Below are 21,186 nucleotides of genomic sequence, written 5' to 3'. Positions count from 1 at the left end.
CCACCTCGGTCAGGGTCCATCTGAGCACTGTTAGGGCTTACCATCAAGGTGTCGCTGGCATGCCCATCTCTGTTCAGCCCATAGTAGGTCATTTTATGTGGGGCCTGCTTCAATTGAACCCCCCCCCCCCCCCCCGGCCTCCTGTGTCCTGGAACCTCAATGTTGTGTTTGCATGGCTCCTGCGCCCTCCCTTTGAGCCTATGCACTCCTGTAATCTGAAGTTTCTCACTTGGAAAGTTTTATTCCTGGTGGCAATTACTTCAGTTCGCAGAGTTAGTGAGCTTCAGGCCTTGATTACATACCCCCCTACCAAAATTCTTTCATGTCTGGGTGGTCCTCTATATGCATCCCAAGTTCCTGCCCAAGGTGGTGACCGATTTCCACCTCAATCAGTCCATTGTTCTGACCATCTTCTTCCCGAGGCCCCATTCACACCAGGGCGAATTGACTCTACACACATTGGATTGCAAGAGGGCCTTAGCCTTCTATTTAGAACGCACAGCAGACCAGAGGCAATCTACTCAGCTCTTCATGTCTTTCAATAAGAATAGATTAGGAGTTGTGGTGGGCAAACAGACACTGTCCAATTGGCTAGCAGATTCTATCTCCTTCTGCTATGCCCAAGTGGGCCTTCACTTTGGAGGCTGGGTCAAAGCTCACTCTTTGAGGGCTATGGTGGTGTCACTGGTCCACTTATGGGTGGTTCCTGTTGCCGAAATCTGCAGGGCTGCGACGTGGAGTTTTCTTCACACGTTCGCGGCCCACTTCTGCTCGGACAACGATGGTCAGCAAGGGAGTAGCTTTGGCCAATCTGGCCTTCACAACCTCTTCCATGCTTAAACCTAACTCTTCCTATCTGCGGCCCTTAGTTTGGGACCAGGCTGTCCCCTGGTCTTCCCAACCACACTGCAGTTGTTTTTAGTGCCCGTTGGCACCTGTTTTTTAGGTGCAGGTTGGTTATATATGTTTCTGGGAACAGCCTGTAGTTTGGTATTCACCCATCTGTGAGGACTAACATCCTGCTGTCTTAGGAGAACACCTATTACAGGTAAGCAACTCTGCTTTCTAGCCAGCCTACTGGGTATTAGAATATTTGGTTTGGAACTATAAATTTGGGCTCAATGTTAGAAGAGCTGCTCACATTATTCACTTTCTCCTTTCTATTCCAGAATATTTGTGGGACTGTGGATGGATATTGAGACCCATCTTTTTCTCTTGTATGCAGCAAAGCAGGATTTTTCACGTAGATAAGCAGCTGAATTAGCCATGCTGTGTGGGTATGTCCTCCGTGTCACTAGATGGCGGAGCTCTCTAAGACTAGCAAAGGCTTTTAGCTAGGTACTCCCTCCCTCCTGTATCCTGACAGGATTACCTCAGATTCCCCAGTCTGATTTTTTCCGCGCAACACAGTGCGCGGAGCTCTCTACTTCTCCTCACTATACTTAGAAAACACAATATTATATCTAAAAAAAATAAAAAAAATAAAAAATAGAGGTCTTCATAGAAAAGAAGAAAGAAGAAGATTAAAAAAAAAAACAAACACACAAGAAGGAAAGAAACCTTCCTCAGAAGCTGCCCTCACGAGATTGTTTAACATCTCGGGGCACCCCTTCCCCCCTCCCAGCCGACTGCTGCCTTCAGCTTCGTCTCCTTGGTTAACCCCCCGGTTTACCCGGGCTGGCACCAAGTAGGGGAGGGGTAAGCTTTCCAGCCATCGTTGACTCACCAGCTGCCGAAAGAAAGAACGCCGTTGCCGTTTTCTTATTATGCCTCCTCAGTAGCCTCCTGTTTCAGCGGGTCCGGCACCGAGTTGAGCCCATGGGACACCAATGAAGGAAGCAGGAACTGCTCCGCAGTGCCGAAGGAGCATCTTAAACGATGCAGGCACTATGTGCGCCCCGACTGCCAACGGATGCGCCGGGCGCCCCGACCGCAGGCGCCGAGCACCCCAACCATCGGCACAGGCGCCAGACGTGCCGACCACAGGCGCCGGTTGACCTGACCATAGGCGCAGGCGCCAGGTGCACCGACCAGGGGCTTTGTAAAAGGGGCGTATCGGGGGCGTGTCCTAAATGACGCGGCGTTTCGGGGGCATGACGCGGCATTGCAGGGGCGGGCCCGGGGGCGTGGCGCCAGCCCGGGGGCGTGGTCGAGGCCTCCGGACCAGCCCCCAGGTTGGGTGATGGCGCGCCAGCAGCCCGCTGGCGCGCGCAGATTTGCATCTGCTTTTAGCAGGCGTAAATTGTGCAACAAAGGTAAGGGGGGGTTTAGATAGGGCCGGGGGGGTGGGTTAGGTAGGGGAAGGTGGGGGGAGGGCGAAGGAAAGTTCCCTCCGAGGCCGCTCCGAAATCGGAGCGGCCTTGGAGGGAACAGGCAGCGCGCGCTGGGCTCGGCGCGCGCAGGTTGCACAAATGTGCACCTCCTTGCGCGCGCCGACACCGGATTATAAAATCTTATAAAATCCAGCGTACTTTTGTTCGCACCTGGTGCGCGAACAAAAGTACGCACTCATGCAAAATTATAAAATCTACCCCAGACAGTTTTCCTCTGGAATGCTCAAGGCCTCCCTTCAAACCATCACGCATACCTTTCCATAATGTACGGGCTCAAAAACCGCATCTCCAACAACTTCAGCAGACGCCACTTTCCTCCTCCATGCCATTCCCTCGAAGAAGGATGGAGCCACTTTCTGTAATCCATTTCCGAAGGCTTGGCTGTCTCTTCTAAAACTTCAGCAAATGACTAGACAACCAGACGTCTTACATGGTTGCATTCTACCGCCATAAGAGACGAGGTTCCTGACATATGGAAACCTTTACCATGTAGTCTAGAAATTTTATTCCAACATCAGTTCACTGATCCGTTCACATGGCTTAAGCCTCAGCCCACTGCCGAGGATCAAAAAAAACAAAACCTTAAGCCTCATTCCTATTATAAGCCTCCATCTCGCCAGCCATCGAGACAACACACTAATCAACAACAGGCATCATGTCAGCATGCTACGATGCCTCGCCAGAAACAGCAACCGCCGAATCCTCAACATATGTTAAAAAAAAAAAACCCAGTCGTTTTTTTTTCTTTTACAATCATAAGGCCGACATCATCACATCTCTGATGAAGATTGCCCACTTCTGTTCCAGCCAAACCCCAGGATTTCAGAACCGTTCTTCAAGCCCTCATCTTCTCCAGTTTGGACTACTGCAACTCCCTTCTGATAGGCCTCCCTAATTCAACATTAAGACCTCTGCAGTTACTCCAAAACGCAGCTGCCAGAATCCTGTCTGGTAAAAGAAAATCCGACCATATATCCCCAGTACTCTACAACTTACAATGGCTACCAGTTAAAAAAAGAATAGCGTACAAAGTCCTCACAATCCTACACAAATCAATTCACAAAGCTGACTACTCTGCCCTGGACAATATTATACATCTACACAAATCTTCACGTACAACAAGATCTACATATAAAGTTCAGCTGGATGTCCCTTCTTTACCTCAAGCCAAATTATCCTCCACTAGAAACAGAGCCATCTCTATCATCGGCCCAAAATTATGGAACGCACTACCTCAACACCTCAATTCGCAAGAAAACTTTAAATCTTTTAAAAAAGATCTCAAAGATTGGTTACTCTCACAGTCGTACAATGGCTGCTCACCTAATGACAACTGAACATAATCTTTTTCATATCCACCTTCACGTTCCTTTTATGCCAGCAATCCCCTCCTTCTGTATTCCGTCCTGTCTTGCAGAAACCTTTTTTCTCTTTAACGGTTTCAACCGTCTACTTCAAGTGTTGCTTACACTAATAACTATTGTTCAATGTATGGTTCAATGTATTTATTGACTTTTTAAAGTTAATGTTCTGACTCATTCTCTGTCACACTGTTATGAATTTAAATGTAACTGGTTTGTTGTAATGTAAACCGGAGTGAAGGCTATGTCAGCTGTACCTCGGTATATAAACAAATGCTAAATAAAATAGAATTGCATTACATCGACTCCCACTTGACACCTAACCAGGGACTTATCCTGTAAGAACTACAGATACAAAAAAAAAAGGGGGGGGGAATATGCTCGCATATCATGCACCCTACTTCCTACTGTTTCCCTCGGTTTTCTGGGCGGACAACCATCACTTCCAATACAAGGTCGTCCATTTGAACTTGCTTCTGCCCCAGGAGTTTTCAACAAATGCATGGCAGTAGCGAAGGTGCACCCTCGTCGACAAAGGGTACAAATATTTCCTATCTCAATGAATGCTCCTACTAGCCTCCAATCCCACACGATTTCTTGATTCGACAATCTGGGACTACTGATCACCTTCGAAAACTTGAAGCTGGAACCTTTCAAACTTTTGCAGTTTATGGGAGTCTACATCACCACACTCCAGGAAAGGGCTTTCCTACCTCACCCGAGAGCTTCTCTCTCTCTCTCTTTATACTATTTATAACTCTTTATCACAGTACCACGATACCAGCTTGCCAATTCCTACCTATTCTAGGATACTTGTTGGCAGCCATTACGTAATTCCACATATGCACCTACATATGCCAGTTCAATATTCAATATTCCAGTTCAATATTCAATATTCAATAGTTCAATATTCAATAGTCCAGTATTCAATATTCAATAGTCCAGTTCAATATTCAATATTCAATATAATGTTCAGTACATATGCCAGTTCAATAGTCCTTGTTAATTGTAACTGCTTTCTTCAACACATTATTTCTGTTTTTGATGTATTTATTGCACCCCTGTTTATTTGTAAACCAGCATGATGTGATCATTTCATGAATGCCGGTATATAAAAAACCTTAAATAAATAAATAAATAAAATATGCGCCGCCTACAAAACGGGTCTCAAACACCAATGAACTCATTTTCTTTATCCATTGGACACGCCCATTCCTTACCCAGCAACATAGACAGGGACCTATAATGGTGGCTACTCCCGTTCACACTATCGACCGCTCACCTCTCCGACCCTTCGACATCAGGTGATATCACCACAGATGCATCCTCCAAGGAATGGGCAATTCATTTGAATAAATGGCAAACACAAAGTCCATGCACTTCGTGTAAACATACACTACACATAAACCTTCTGAAGCTCAAGGAGGTAAACACACCCTTTCGAGCCTTCAAGGACTTCCCACAAAGGAAGCTAGTCATGATTCACACGGATACCTAGATGACAATGTTCTCTATACACCAGAGTGAAAAATCCGGTGCACGGAACCCCTGCTACAAGGCAGTTCACATTCTGGAATGGGCTAGTGCTAGCATACTACAAAGCGCACTCTGTCACCCAGTCGACTTTCACGCCTGTTTCTTTCGCTCAATCCGGTGCATGGAACCCCTGCTACGAGGCAGTTCACATTCTGGAATGGGCCTACCAGAGGTCCATCTCTCTACAAGCCACTTATTTACCCGAGATTCTCAATTCAAGAGCGAACTAACTCAGTAGAATTGTTCGCCCCCACGAATGACACCTGACTCCAAAGGTAACTCAAGCAGTTTCTCAGTTTGGAGCCTCCCTACCGTCAATCTCTTTGCAACAGAGAATGACGGGATAATAGAGGACTTTTGCTCTGTTTATCCGAGTCGGTTCGACTCACTCTAGCCGCCTTTCTCATCGATGGGTCACACAAGCTACTCTATGCATCCCCTCCGATACCACTCATCTCTTGACCATCCAGAGATGCATACAAGACCGAGCGGCTCTGCACCTGATCCCGCCCATATGGCCACGACAACCATGGTATAGTTTACCCACTACACCTATTAATCCACAACCCACTTCCTCGGACTGCCAGCCCACGGCTTCTTCCCAGGACAAGAGAACACTGCTACCTCCTCTTCACTCCTCTCTGCATCTCACGGTGTGGAGTTTGGAGGAATCCCTTACCAGCGCTTACACAATTCTTTTTCCCTTCAAGATGTATAATTGTCATCAAAGACGCTGTCACCTAGCCTCAATTTTCCAGACAGAGTAGTTGCGCTACACTTCCTGGTGTACATCAATGGTTCTTAACACACTAATTTACCGCCTGAACGGCTTATCTCCTGTCTCCATCTCTTTTCAGCAAGGACCTTGCTGCGTCCTCGCTACGATTTCATTTGAGCGCTACAACAGCTTATCACATTCATCTGAACGGAGAGCCTGTTTCATGTCCTTCCTTAGTATCCAGATTCATAAAAGGAGTACTCAACTACGTCCACCTTTGCATAAGCCACGGGTGCCGTGACACATTAATGTACTTCTCGATCAACTGATGCTTTCACCTTTGAACCTTTGGATACTTATCACCTTCACTACCTCTCATAGAAGGTGATTTTCTCATTTGCTTTAGCTTCTGTAAGGAGAATAAATGAGTTCCAAGCATTGGTTCACTTCCCTCCTATCTTCAATTTCACCACGACAAGGTGACCTTGCGTACTCACCAGACATTTCGGCCAACGCTTTTTTCCAGTTTTTTCCACATTTCCCAGATTGTCACCTTACCACCTTTCATCCAAGACCTCAGGCAACTGCCAATGAGAGAGTCACACACCTGGGATTGCAAATGTGCGCTAGCATACTACAAAGCGCACTCTGTCACCCAATCGACTTTCACGCCTGTTTCTTTCGCTCAATCTAAACGCGAAAGGGTATCCAGTGACAAAAGAACTCTATCCTCAGAGATATCCACCTATTTGCAGTGCAGCCATAATACAAGGTCGCACATGCTATTGCGACCCTAAGGGCGCATCACGTGCGAGCAATGGCAGCCTCGATTGCCTTTCTCCATCAAGTACCTCTCATAGACATCGATGCACCAACGACATGGTCATCGCTACACATTTTCGCATTCCACCACTGTTTACACAAACAGATGGCGGATGATTCCCTTTTGGAATGGACTATCCTACAGAAGTGCACAAATTCCAAATGAATACAGCCTTCATAGGAACTGTCTGCCACTATTATCGTATTGAGCAAAAAAAATAAATAAAATAAAGATATAACACACACTATCTGCTCAATACGTCAGCTGGGGACACCCATACAGCATGGCTAATTCAGCTGCTTATCTACATGAAAAGAGCAAGTTTGCTTACCGTAAATGGTGTTTTCCGTAGATAGCAGATGAATTAGCCATGCTGACCCACCCGCCTCCCCGGACAGTTCTGGCATACCTCCTTGCTTTGATACTGACTGGGGAGCCTGAGGTAATCCTGTCAGGATTCAGTAGGGAGGGAGTACCTAGCTAAAAGACATTGCTAGTCTTAGAGAGCTCCGCCACCTAGTGGCACGGAGGTCGTACCCATATAGCATACAACATGGCTAATTCATCTGCTATCTACGGAAAACACTGTTTACGGTAAGCAAACTTGCTCTTACCTCCTATTTACTTCCTACAGCTTGTTCATTGCAGTGAGAAGGGACTGTCTCCCTTCTATTTGTCTCTCTCAGTCTGTGTTCTGCAGTGAGAAGGGGCTCTCCTAGTTGTCTCTTACAGTCTGTGCAATGCAATGAGAAGGAACTTTCTATCTTCTATTTTTCTCTCACAGGCTATGCACTGCAGTGAGAAGGGATGACCACTTTTTTCTGTTTGTCCCCCACTGGCTACTCAAGATGTGTGTTTGCATTATTTTATTTTACAGAGGCTTTTTATACTGTAGAAGTCTGCATAAAAGAAATTTCTCCCCATTTCCTCTCACAAGAAACTAGCTGCCTCATACCACTTTGTATGAGGCTGACTGCTGTGGGAGTCGTGTACCTGTCAATTCTATGCTGCATAATGCAGGTCCAACCCCCTTTTTCAGCACACTGAACATAACTGAACATTATAGGCTTGATTTTCGGAATGATGCACATAAAATCCTGTTTTATGCATCGTGTTTTGAAAATCAGTCAGGGCTCAGTGAAAATAAATGTAGATGCTTAAGTCAGTTTTGTGGCGGCGTCAGAAACTGAGGTGACTGTGGAGAAAGGCTGTGGCTGTCTTACCGGGGGTGCGGTATTGAGGCGGCTCCAACGGAGTGCAGCTGATCCCACTTTGGACGTCATCACTGTGGGACGGAAGGAGCTAAAAAAAACCTCCTTGTATCTGGTGTTTGCGGCACCAGAAACTGAGAGGTGACTGTGGAGAAAGGCTGTGGCTTTCTTACCGGGGGTGCGGTGTTGAGGGGGCCCCAACGGAATGCAGCTGAGCCCACTTTGGACGTCATTGCTGTGGGATGGAAGGGGCTTAAAAACAGCTCCTTGTATCTGGTGCTTGCGGTGCCAGAAACTGAGAGGTGACTGTGGATAAAGGCTGTGGCTATCTTACCAGGGGTGCGGTGTTGAGGCGGCCCCAATGGAGTGCAGCTGAGCCCACTTTGGACATCATCACTGCAGGATGGAAGGGGCTTAAAAACAGCTCCTTGTATGTGATGTTTGAGGCGCCATAAACTGAGAGGTGACTGTGGAGAAAGGCTGTGGCTGTCTTACCGGGGGTGCGGTGTTGAGGGGGCCCCAACGGAGTGCAGCTGAGCCCACTTTGGATGTCATAACTGTGGGACAGAAGGGGCTTAAAAACAGCTCCTTGGCGGCGCGCTGCCTAAGACACGCGTGCCTCTGCGCCAAACAGGCGCACGCAGCTTTTTCAGCTTCTTCAGATTTTTTGGATTTCTTTGGATTTCTACCTGCTAAATTATTGGTGAAAGAAAAGAGTCTTCCATCGGGTACTGGTACCTCCATTTCGAGTTGGAACCAAGGTATATTTACTAACTAGAACGTACACTATCCAAATAAGTTTTTTTTCTTAAATGCCTCACTCAGCATGAAAGAGAAGGGCCAGAGAACGCCAGGCCTCAGACGTAACTGAGTCCATCTCCAAAGTAGGACCAATGGATTTGCATGTACGGTGTGGGGTACAGAAAGGGGATGATGGATCGTTGAATGTTAGGGGACAAGAAGAGCCCTCCGCATCTCTTGATCTTTCAACATCACTCTCCCCAAGTGAGAGATTTCCTCCGGTGAACCCAGCTGAAAAATTACAGCAAACCCCAGGAGAACTATACCCAACCTATGGGGTAAGGGGAAGTTCCCCCTCGAGGCAAGGAGGTCAGCTGGATAACTTTTCAGCATTAAGTAACATCTTGGGATCCGGTCAAGCTGCAGTCGAGACTGTGGAAGAGGGCAGCGGGGTAAGAGAGGATGGGGATTTTATAATTCAGTTTAAACCCTTAGTTAAACCTCAGGATTTTTCTCTTGAAAATATATGGGATGCTATAAATGAAGACAACAAAAATATGGGTGATCAAATATCGGCAATATTAAATACTGTATTGTTAACAAAGAGGAATGTGCAGGATATAGAAATTGAAAATAAAATTGTGAAAAATGAATTAATGAAAGTTAAGGAGGAAATGGGAAAGTCTAGAGAAGTACAAACTATGATGATGAAGGAAAATCTGGTATTACAGCTTAAAATAGAAAAACTAGAGAATGCTCCTAGGGGTAAGGAACATACGGTGTATACATTTTCCTAAATCATCTATTTTGACTCCATTGTTTTTATGGAGAAAATATTTAATGGAAAATTTAAATATTACAGAAGCAACTTTACCCATAGGGGTGGATTTTCAGAGCCCTGCTCGCCTAAATCCGCCCAAAACCGGGCGGATTTAGGCGAGCAGGGCCCTGCGCGCCGGTAAGCCTATTTTACATAGGCCTACCGGCGCGCGCAGAGCCCCGGGACTCGCGTAAGTCCCGGGGTTTTCGGAGGGGGCGTGTCGGGGGGGCGGGCCCGAACCGCGCGGCGTTTTCGGGGCGTGTCGGGAGCGTTCCGGGGGCGGGCCCGGGGGCGTGGCTACGGCCCGGGGCGGCCCGGGCCGTGGCCCGCGCCCTCCGGACCCGCCCCCAGGTGGCATCCCGGCGCGCAGGAGGCCCGCTGACGCGCGGGGATTTACGCCTCCCTCCGGGAGGCGTAAATCCCCCGACAAAGGTAAGGGGGGGTTTAGACAGGGCCGGGTGGGTGGGTTAGGTAGGGGAAGGGAGGGGAAGGTGAGGGGAGGGCAAAAGGAAGTTCCCTCCGAGGCCGCTCCGATTTCGGAGCGGCCTCGGAGGGAACGGGGGTAGGCTGTGCGGCTCGGCGCGCGCCGGCTATACAAAATCGATAGCCTTGCGCGCGCCGATCCAGGTTTTTAGCAGATACGTGCGTCTCTGCGCGTATCTACTAAAATCCAGCGTACTTTTGTTTGTTCCTGGAGCGCAAACAAAAGTAGGCCTATTCGCGGAGTATGAAAATCCGCCCCATAATATCTAAGTTGTTTTACTTACCCCCAATGAAAAAATCAACAGTTGTTAGCGATATTGGCAACTTAAAAATAGAGGAATTACTTCATAAAATTCCCTCTCAAGAAAAAGTTTTGAATGTATCAGAACTACTTGAGCAAAGAGATGTAGAATCAGTTGTACCATCAACATTAATAATATCTTTTATGTTAGAATCCGATAAAGATTGGACGCAGAAAGCAATTTCTTTTGCTGAAGTCTCAAATATTACAAATGGGAATGCTTTTTATCCTGAAATATCCTTGTAAATGTCTGATAAAGAGCGAAGGCAATAGTTATGTATTCTTACAACCGGAGCAGTTAACACAATTTATTCAAAATAAAATGAAGTCTACCATTAGTTCTACCCCGAAACCCATTTAACACAGTTCTATAAGATGTGAAGTGATCTCTCCTAATTTATACAAATGTAACCCCAGTTAGTTAAGAAATTAGCTTGATTAAAATAGATAATGTATTGGAATTGTGTACCTTAGATTCAATTGTGGGCTAAGCACAGGTTAAAAATTAATTAAATCTTAATATAAATTAAGGATTATGGAATTTTGAGCTATTAACTGTTTGGTTAAAATGTCGTTTAAAGTTTATATTGAAAGTAATATGTGGAATAAGGGGAAATTGTAGTATTTGATTTAAGTGAACGGGGGATGAAAACTCTTCCTATAAATGAAGATGTAATTCTTGTTATTCTGTATATTTTATTCTGAATTTTGAAACCTGTGATAAATTTAAGATGAGTTAAGCTTGAATTGTATTGTAAAATGAAGAAATATACAAACTAAAAAAAAAATTAAATAAAGTCAGTTTTGTACATACTTTTATGCTCACTGAGAAGAGATGTTCCCAGGGATGGAGTTGAGGCAAGGTTGCGACTTAACGTGAATACTTTTAGAATTTAAAAATTATGGAGGTAATTTTAAATGGAGTTATACATATAAATGTAACATACTACTGTTGCAGTTTTTAAAAGCCATTTATGAGCTTAAAGTACGCTTACACATGAAATTCATTTGGATAATTCAATGGCAGATATTGTAGCAATTTTCAAAAGCCCACTTATATGGGTAAAGTGCATTTACATGTGTAAAACCCAGTTTTAAGTGTGTAAATGCATTTTAAAATCAGACCCTATGTGTGTAAATCTATACATGTAAATGACGCCCTCAGAAGAGGCGTGTAACTTTATGCGAGTGAATGTGCGTGCATACTTGAGCAATTAATCGAGTATTTTCAAAGCAAACTTAATACGCATAAGTTTGCGTTGAAAATGCTTGATAAATACACGAAGACCATGCTGCTGTGTGGACTCTCTGAAAATGACCATCTTGTGCTGTAAAAACTGAAATGTGTCCTACTAGTGCTCATCTTGAATTTGCATTTTGAGTTTCTTTTGATATCTCTTTATGTTCCTGTTCCTGTTATGCTTTGCTGCTTGTTCCCGGCATGCCCTTGAACCACAGATGATAAACCAAGCTATGCTGGCCAATCTTAGGGCAATAGCCAAGCTTTCTATGAATCTGGTGGAGGCAGTCCTGAAGCGAGAGACATCTCAATGGCTCCGATGGCAGGACATTGTGAAAAGCTGGAAAAGCCTGCAGAAGGAGTTGGTCATCCAGAAATTCAGGTCTGAAGTCTAACTTTGAATGTTATGGTGTGTAGTCAGAACTACAGCAGGATCACCTAGACCCAAAGAGCATATTTAATTTTTTTTTAAATCCTCTCATTTATTTATTTTAAGGAGCAATGGTCTAATGGTTGGAGAATTCAACTATGATTCAGGAGAATTCGAAGGATATGAGTTCAAAATTCACTTTCTATTTTATCCTGCTGCACCAGTCCAGACGAGTGAGTTGTTCCCCCCTGCCAGCAGATGGAGGCAGAGAGAGTATTGGACTGTATCTTAGTGAATTTATGCACTCTTCTTTATTCTTCTTTCCATTTATTTACTTCTTTTTCATGCAGTTGGCTTGTTATTATGTGTTGTTCCATGTACTTTGCAAAATAAAACGTTATAAAAAAAAAGAAAAGAGGAAGGCTTAGAGGGGAAGGAAAAAGGGGGAGAAAGGTGAAGGCTGTGTCATAGAGGATCCTTTTTTAGATAATCCTAAGATAATCAAATTTGCAGATGATACAAAATTGTTCAGAGTAGTTAAATCACAAGCAGATTGTGATAAATTGCAGGAAGATCTTGTGAGACTGGAAAATTGGGCATCAAAATGGCAGATGAAATTTAATGTGGCTAAGTGCAAGGTGATGCATATAGGGAAAAATAATAGAGATGTGAATCGTGTGCCAGATCGTCTTAACGATCAGATTCTATAATAGGGGCTGATGAGTAATGATGGCTGGCGCCATCTTTAAAGATGGCGCCGGCCATCCAGTGCTCCTGCCATGTGACAGGGGCCGGCCAATGGCATGGATACCCTGTCACATGGTAAGGGCAAAGGGGCATCGGCGCCATTTTTTTTTAGAACAGCTGATGCCTGGGAACGGGAAATCTGTCCCTGAGGCCCCCCTGGATCTCTCCTCTCCCCAAGGCCCCCCTGGATCTCTCCCCGAGGCCCCCCTGGACCACCAGGTAATTTTAAAAGGTTTTGGGGGGTCGATTTAAAGGGCCGGGTCGATTTAAAGGGTCGGGTGGGGTTTTTTTTTTAGCGGCGCGGGCCTCCCTAAAAAAAAGGGTCGGGAGGGTGGGGGAGGCTAAAAAATAACCCATGCTATAGTTACACAATGTTAGGATCCATATTAGCTGCTATAACCCAAAAAAGAGATCTAGGCATCATAGTGGATAACACATTGAAATCGTCAGTTCAGTGTGCTGCGGCAGTCAAAAAAGCAAACAATGTTGGGAATTATTAGAAAGGGAATGGTGAATAAAACAGAAAATGTCATAATGCCTCTGTATCGCTCCATGGTGAGACCGCACCTTGAATACTGTGTACAATTCTGGTCGCCGCATCTCAAAAAAGATATAATTGCGATGGAGAAGGTACAGAGAAGGGCTACCAAAATGATAAGGGGAATGGAACAGCTCCCCTATGAGGAAAGACTAAAGAGGTTAGGGCTTTTCAGCTTGGAGAAGAGATGGCTGAGGGGGGATATGATAGAGGTGTTTAAAATCATGAGAGGTCTAGAACGGGTAGATGTGAATCGGTTTTTTACTCTTTCGGATAATAGAAAGGCTAGGGGGCACTCCATGAAGTTAGCATGTGGCACATTTAAAACTAATCGGAGAAAGTTCTTTTTCACTCAACGCACAATTAAACTCTGGAATTTGTTGCCAGAAGATGTTGTTAGTGCAGTTAGTATAGCTGTGTTTAAAAAAGGATTGGATAAGTTCTTGGAGAAGAAGCCCATTACCTGCTTTTAATTAAGTTGACTTAGATAATAATCACTGCTATTACTAGCAACGGTAGCATGGAATAAACTTACTTTTTGGGTACTTGCCAGGTTCTTATGGCCTGGATTGGCCACTGTTGGAAACAGGATGCTGGGCTTGATGGACCCTCTGTCTGACCCAGTATGGCATGTTCTTATGTTCTACAGGCACCTTAGGGCGGGCATGCCGTGCGGTCCTCATTCTTATTTCCTCATTGGCGCGTTCCTCAGGGGCGTCCCCCTGTGATGACATCACGCTGCCTGGATATTTAAGCCTACAGTTTATTGCTAGCCGTTGAGTTAGCAAGGGGATTCTTATGGATGGGATTCATTCTTCGTACCCAGCTACTCTGCCTTTCCAACTTCAATTGGACTCTTTCTGCTAACGGGGTACCCGCTCCTCGAGGGCCTCTTTTCCTTCTTTCAGGTCGTTATCAGGTAACCGGTACTCGCTCCTCGAGGGCCATGTTCCCTGACCCGCTGCCTGCATCTATCTCCTCTTCTACTTGGAAGAATTCGCTACAGACACCATCAGTGAGTACTACTATCATCCACTCCTCAGAGCTGTCTCCCTGGAGCCAGGTACTCGCTCCTCGAGGGCCTGCCTCCGTTCCAACACCAGTGCCATCTCCTACGTGGAACCCCTGTGTGAGTACTTTGCCAACGAGTCTCTCTGCTCCCAGGGATCTGGTACTCGCTCCTTGAGGGCCAGCTCTCCCTATCTCGGGGCTTCTCCATACTTGGGACTCTGTGAATGTTCTATTGTACTCATTTTCTCAGTTCTCTCCACTACAGCACTGCTACCGGAGGAACCGCTGTTCCAGCACCCTGGGGAATACTAGCCCAGCCGGGCTACATCTTCTACTCATTACTGCCAACTCTGGTGGCTTCTCAAACTGTCTAAATAAAGAAATTTCTCACAGGACAAGCAGGATGGTAGTCCTCACATATGGGTGATATCACAGGATGGAGCCCTGGACGGAAAACTTTTCTGTCAAAGTTTCTACAAAGCTTTGACTGACACTGGCACACTGAGTGCACTGAGCTTGCTATTTATTTATTTATTTAGTTTTGGTTTTTTATATACCGATCTTCTTACATAGTATGCAAATCAAATCGGTTTACAGAGAACAAACTGAACTTGCTTGATAGCATTACATATAACGAAGAACTTTTAAATAACTAATAAGACTAATAAATATAAGAAACATATAAGAACAATAAATTAACATGGTATTAGAAAATATTCCTATTATACAGATGCCTTGCAAGAGGCTGATGAAAAAACAATAAGTAATTAACTAACTTGTGGATGAATCGAAAGAAATTGGGCTAGGGTGCAGAGGGAGGGAAGGCAAAGGGAGGACACGGGGATGGATTATCCCTGTGAACCACAGGTGTCTCCCTCAGTCTTCTTTTTTCCGCTCTGCAGTAAGCATAGCGGTTAGGAGCTCTGTGAGAAATTCTAACACTTTTTCCTTACAGAAACACTTAAACTTTTACTTCACAAACACTTTTCCCTGCACGGGTCTCCCTTCGCATACGTTTATTCGACACTCGGTGAGTACTATGCCCTGTTTTTTCAGTTGGTTCCTGTCCCTGGCCTGCCAACCGACTGCGGCCTTCCCTCTGGTTAGCCACACATAGCCTGCGAGTGTCCTTCTGTGACACTCTATCTGGTTATTAGCGCTAGTGGGACAGGGACTTCCATGGTTTCCATTGCCGCCAGGGCCCCTGTCGATTTCAGGTCCTTCGATTTCCTTGGTTCCCTCACGCAGTCGATGCCCCCATCGCTACCATCGGTACCATCTTTAGACCGTCCTGGATTCTTAGATGACATCGGTACCTCTCCCCCCACGGTACACTGATGCCATCGGTCCCTTCATCGTTTCTATCAGTGCCATCCATGTTTTTTCATCCATGGAACTGATTTTTCCTTCGGTTTCATCAATGCCATCATTGCCCGGATGGATACCATCGATGCATACCTTTGTCTCGTCAGTGCCATCCATGTCTGGGTCGATGCCACCATCGCCCAGGGCACTTCCATCGATGCCAGGGTCATTTCCATCAATGCCATCCTTAATTTTATTGATGTCATCGATGCCCAGGACATTTCCATCGATGCCATTGTCCATGGCATCAATGTCCAGGTCAATTCCATCGATGGCATCCATGCCAGGGTCGATTCCACTGGTGGCATCGATGCCCATGTCAGTGGCATCGATGCCAGGATCGATTCCATTGATGCCATCGATGCCAATGTCGATTCCATCGATGCCATCAATGCCAAAGTGGATTCCATCGATGCCAGTGTTGTCCCTCTCTGAGTCTGGTCTGCAGGCCACATTGGTGAGGGCTCACCTAAGTGCCATTGGGGCATAACATCAGGGTAAGGATGGTTCCTCCATTTCCATCCATCTGCTTGTGGGGTGGTTCATGAGAGGCTTGTTACAGCTTAAGCCCCCCACTCAGCTGCCAGCTGTCTCCTGTGACCTCAAGTCGACATGTCTCAGCTCATGAAAGCTCAGTTCGAGCCATTGCAGTCCCACGACTGAAGTACCTATCCTGGAAGGTCATCTTCTTGGTTACGGTTTCCATGTGCAGGGTGAGTGAATTGCAATCTCTGGTGTCATACCCACCCTTATACAAAATTAGGGTTTACATCCCAAAAATTTGAAAAAAATTGCAATCCCTCTTTTCCCCTCCCTACCCCTAATTCCCATTAACAAATCCCCCCAAATCTCCATATAAGTGGATAGGAGGTGCATGAATTATGTGGGCAGACACATCCCTCAAACAAACAGATGTATCTACCAATAGCATATCTTACATAATAAGAATGTATCATTGTGTAAAGCTTTTAAAACAACAATTGTCTCAACTAATTGACCTTACTGACTGAAATAAAATGAGAAAAGGTAATCCCATGTATGGTCCAAAGAATCCATAGCAAATGAAAAGTAGTCCCTTCTGGAGCCAAACTGAAAAATCAAAGCAGACTTGTAGAGAAGATGAAAAGCCAGCAGCTCCTTGGGCCACCTCCGGCGTGACCTGAAGAAACGTGCGGAAATACTGCTTGAATGCCAGGGGAGCAAGCAGTACTCACAGGGGGACGCCCCTGAGGAACGCGCCAATGAGGAAATAAGAATGAGGACCGCACGGCATGCCCGCCCTAAGGTGCCTGTAGAACATAAGAATCCATAGCAAATGAAAAGTAGTCCCTTCTGGAGCCAAACTGAAAAATCAAAGCAGACTTGTAGAGAAGATGAAAAGCCAGCAGCTCCTTGGGCCACCTCCGGCGTGACCTGAAGAAACGTGCGGAAATACTGCTTGAATGCCAGGGGAGCAAGCAGTACTCACTGGTCACCCCAGTCCAACACCACTGCTGCCGAAATTAAAACAACAGCTGAAGTGAGCCACACAGTGCCTCGTTGAAACTGCTTCCAAAGTAGAAAGGTATGCAGTGCTGCAAAAAAAGAAAGCACTGTGGAACAGGTACCCAGTACACAGTGACACAGTTCTTGAACCTGTAAATAAGAAACTTTATTGCTAACAACTCAATCAAGCAATAAATGCATTAGAAGAAAAACTATCTCCCACAGAGAGGAAAAGAATTCCAATTATAAATGGAATACTGAACACATTCAGGCATAGGACTAGGGAAGATTATCCACAAAAGTTTTAGCGGTAGCCGGATCTTCGAAGAAGTGAGATATCCCCCCGTACCAAACCTTGAGCCAAGCTGGAAACTGTAAGGTGAACTTCAGATTTTTTTTTGCAGTAGAGAGTTACACATCAGGCTGAATTCTTTTCGGCGTTTTGAAACATTCGCCGAATAGTCTTGAAAAAGTCGGATAGTATTATTCTGATATGATACCTCTTGTTGTTTAGGGAGGAGGAATAGCCTAGTGGTTAGAGCAGTGGACTATGAACCAAGGGACCAAGGTTCAAGTCCCACTGTCACTCCTTGTGACCTTGGGCAAGTCACTTTACTCTCCATTGCCTCAGGTACAAAACTTAGATTGTAAGCCCTCTGGGGATAGAGAAATACCTACAGTCCCTGAATGTAAACCAGTGTGATATCTCAATTGAGATGAATGTTGGTATATAAAAATAATAAATAAATATCTGCAGCACATGTTGTTTATGTGCCCAGTTAAGAAATTGCACTATAATAATGCAAGGTCTGCTTTCATTGTTTTTTTTTATTACCAAGTCTGAGTGCTCTCTCAATCTTCAGAAGGCCCTGCAACTCTGGAAGTTGTAATGCCTATAGGGGGTAATTTTCAAAAGGAGTTACATGCGTAAATATAGCTACTATTGTAGCAATTTCCAAAAGCCATTTACTCAAGTAAAGTGCACTTATGTGAGTAAATCCTATAGACAAGTCAATGGCATATATTGTAGCAATTTTCAAAAACCCACTTACTCAAGTAAAGTGAATTTACTCCTGTAAACCTGGTTTTTACTCGAGTAAATGCTTTTTAAAATCAGGCCCAGTATATCCACATTTCTAGGAAGTCCACAAGCCTAGAATCTTCAACTGATTCGGGAAATCCTACTAAGCATAGATTATTCCTATGAGATCTTTTCTCCAAATCTTCTATTTTTTCAGATTGTGCGGTAAGCTGTTTTTCGAGCAAAAAATTTTTACGGCTGCAGCTGTGGAATCATCTTCTAAACAGGAGAGTCTACCCTCAGCCATTTCTAGCCGTGGAGTAATTTCAGCAAACAAATCTTTAAGTGCCGATATCTGTTCAGAAATAGTTTTTAGTCTGGTATTCAAAGCCTTGACCACTGCACCTGACACTTTTTGTGTTAGAGCGTACATAGTTTGAGTGGATAAAGAAGACTCATTCTGTCTTTCCAAATTGGTGGCCATCTTGTCGGAGGATCCCTTCAGTTTTATTTTCTCTGATTTTCCTCCTTTAATAGGCATAGTTACTGGAGATTTATGCATGCAGGTATCAATGGACATATTGTTATTTTCGTGGACCCTTGGGCCGGTTGGGACAGAGGATGGAGTGCTGTAGGGGTCTACAGCAAGTGTCCCAACCAGGAGGCGGTTCGGAGACTTGGAGCAAGGTGAAATACTGGACTACGGTGGAGTCCTATGCGACCAAGGACTCGGTACCCACTGGGAGAATGGACGATGTTGGACCCTGGTGATAGAAGAATCAGTCAGCGAGGAGGGCAAGGCAGGAGCGGGACGAAGAGCAAACCAAGAACACAGCAACAGCAGGCCGAAGACCAGGAACCTTGTTGCAAGGCACTGGAGATGTCTAGGTGCAGGGTACTAATACCCTGGGGCATCTGACGTCATCAAAAGGCACTTCCTGATTTTTCCCGCGCTGGCCCCTTTAAAAGCCTAGCCCCCGCGCGCGCGCGCGTGTCTAGGGGGCGGGGCCAGCGACGGGAGTCGGCAGTGTCTTCAATGCCGCGCAGGAGCTGCGGCAGGCTGCGATTCAGGCTCCGGGGACCAAGGAGCTCCTCTAGCGGGCTGGGCCGGCCTCGAGGTAGGAGGGGGAACCGTGGCACGGCCCCGTTTCGTAACAGTACCCCCTCCCTTACGCCCCCTCCCTGGAGGCTTGGGTCTCCCCGGATGGTCCTTATGGAACTGGTGGAGAAGGTTCTTATCCAAAATATTGGAGGATGGTTGCCATGAGTTTTCCTCAGGGCCATACCCTTCCCATGAGAGGAGGTACTCCCACCGGCGGCGATGAAACCGAACGTCCAAAACCTCCTTTACAGTATAAATGCCGTCTACTTCAGCTTCGGTGGTCGTAGGCACTGGAGGTTTGTCATGAAAGGAGGAGAACACCAGCGGTTTAAGCAGGGAGACGTGGAATACGTTATGGATCCGCAAAGTGGAAGGTAATCGTAGACGGTAGGATACTGCCCCTACCCTTTCCAAGACCGTAAATGGGCCCACATACTTGGGAGCTAATCGCATAGACGGGATCCGTAGGCGAAGGTTCTTGGTACTTAACCAAACTTTACTTCCTGGGAGGAAGATCGGAGCTGGCCGTCGTCGGCGATCGACATATTTCTTCGCTTTGGCCGAGGCAAGTCGGAGCTTCTCCTGAGTAGACGTCCACAGGGAGTGCAGCTGCTGGGCGATAAGCTGAACTGCCGGAGAGGAGACTGATAGAGGCAGAGGCAATGGGGGCCTGGGGGTTTTCCCATAAACGAGCTGAAACGGAGACTGGTCGGTAGCTGAATGCTTATGACGATTGTAGGAGAATTCGGCCCAAGGTAAAAGGGTGACCCAGTCATCTTGCAGATCCCCAACAAAGGCTCGAAGAAAGGCCTTCAGTGTCCAGTTGGTCCATTTGACCTGGCCATTGGCCTGTGGGTGGAAGGCTGTAGTAAGGTCTAAGCGCACCCCAAATTTCCTGCACAGGGATCTCCAGTACTTGGCCGTAAACTGTGGCCCACGGTCGGAGGAAATATGCGAAGGTAAACCATGTAGACGAAATACATGATGTATGAAGAGGTTGGCCAGTTCCGGCGCCGAGGGTAGCTTGGCGAGAGGCACGAAGTGGGCCATCTTGGAAAAGCGGTCGACCGTGACCCAAATCACTGTCTTCCCGTCGGAAACAGGCAAATCCACAATAAAGTCGGTGGAGAGGTGAGTCCAGGGCTCCGTAGGAGTAGGCAGCGGCTGCAGAAGCCCCCAGGGGCGTCCATGGAAAGGCTTGTGTTGAGCACAGGTAGGACATGACTGGACATACTGTCGTACTTCCTCCTTAACTCGGGGCCACCAGTAGAATTTGGTCAGGAGTTTCAGAGTCCGGGTGATCCCTGGATGTCCGGCGGGCAGCGAGTCATGAGCCCAGGCTAAGACCTTCTTTCGAGAATGCGTGGGAACCACCGTCTTACCCGCTGAGGCCACTTCAGAGGCTGCTAACAAGACCTTGGCTGAATCCAGGATGTATTGAGGCGGGTTAGGTGCATCTTCGGGTTCCGATGTCCGAGAGAGAGCGTCCGCTCGTATGTTCTTTGCTGATGGTCGGTATCGAAGGGAAAAATTGAAGCAACTGAAAAAGAGTTCCCATAGTGCCTGCCGCAGATTGAGGCGCTGAGCCCGACACAAGTACTCGAGATTTTTGTGATCGGTGTAAACGATAACCGAATGCAGAGCTCCTTCCAATGACTGATGCCACTCGTCAAAAGCTAGCTTAATCGCCAGTAGCTCTTTATCTCCAATGCCGTAGTTCCTCTCAGCTGGAGAATATATTACAAGAGTAGAAAGAACAGGGCAGAAGCTTGCCTCTGGCAGATAACTGGCTTAGAACTGCCCCCACAGCTGTATCCGAGGCATCCGCCTCTACGATGAACTGATGTTGGGGGTCAGGATGGCGCAGGCAGGTGTCCTGGAGGAACGCCTCTTTCAAGTCATGAAAGGCCTGTATGGCCGTAGTCGGCCAATTCTTGGCATCAGCCCCCTTCTTGGTGAGAGCAGTTAGAGGAGCCACCC

General features: G+C 46.3%; 1 protein-coding gene across 3 annotated transcripts in view; it reads left to right on the top strand.

Moving 5' to 3' along the window:
- CCDC180 (coiled-coil domain containing 180) overlaps positions 1-21,186 on the top strand; it is a 597,826-nt gene that overhangs the window by 132,918 nt on the left and 443,722 nt on the right. For all 3 annotated transcript variants that reach the window (XM_029611950.1, XM_029611952.1, XM_029611951.1), the window contains one exon: positions 11,786-11,949. In XM_029611950.1, the coding sequence (XP_029467810.1) occupies positions 11,786-11,949 (164 nt within the window). The remainder of the gene's footprint in view (positions 1-11,785; positions 11,950-21,186) is intronic.

Source organism: Rhinatrema bivittatum, chromosome 8, assembly GCF_901001135.1.
Source record: "Rhinatrema bivittatum chromosome 8, aRhiBiv1.1, whole genome shotgun sequence".
NCBI classification, from domain to species: Eukaryota; Metazoa; Chordata; class Amphibia; order Gymnophiona; family Rhinatrematidae; genus Rhinatrema; species Rhinatrema bivittatum.
The sequence above is the reverse complement of the archived record's forward strand: the minus strand, read 5'-3'. Positions and strand labels throughout refer to the sequence as shown.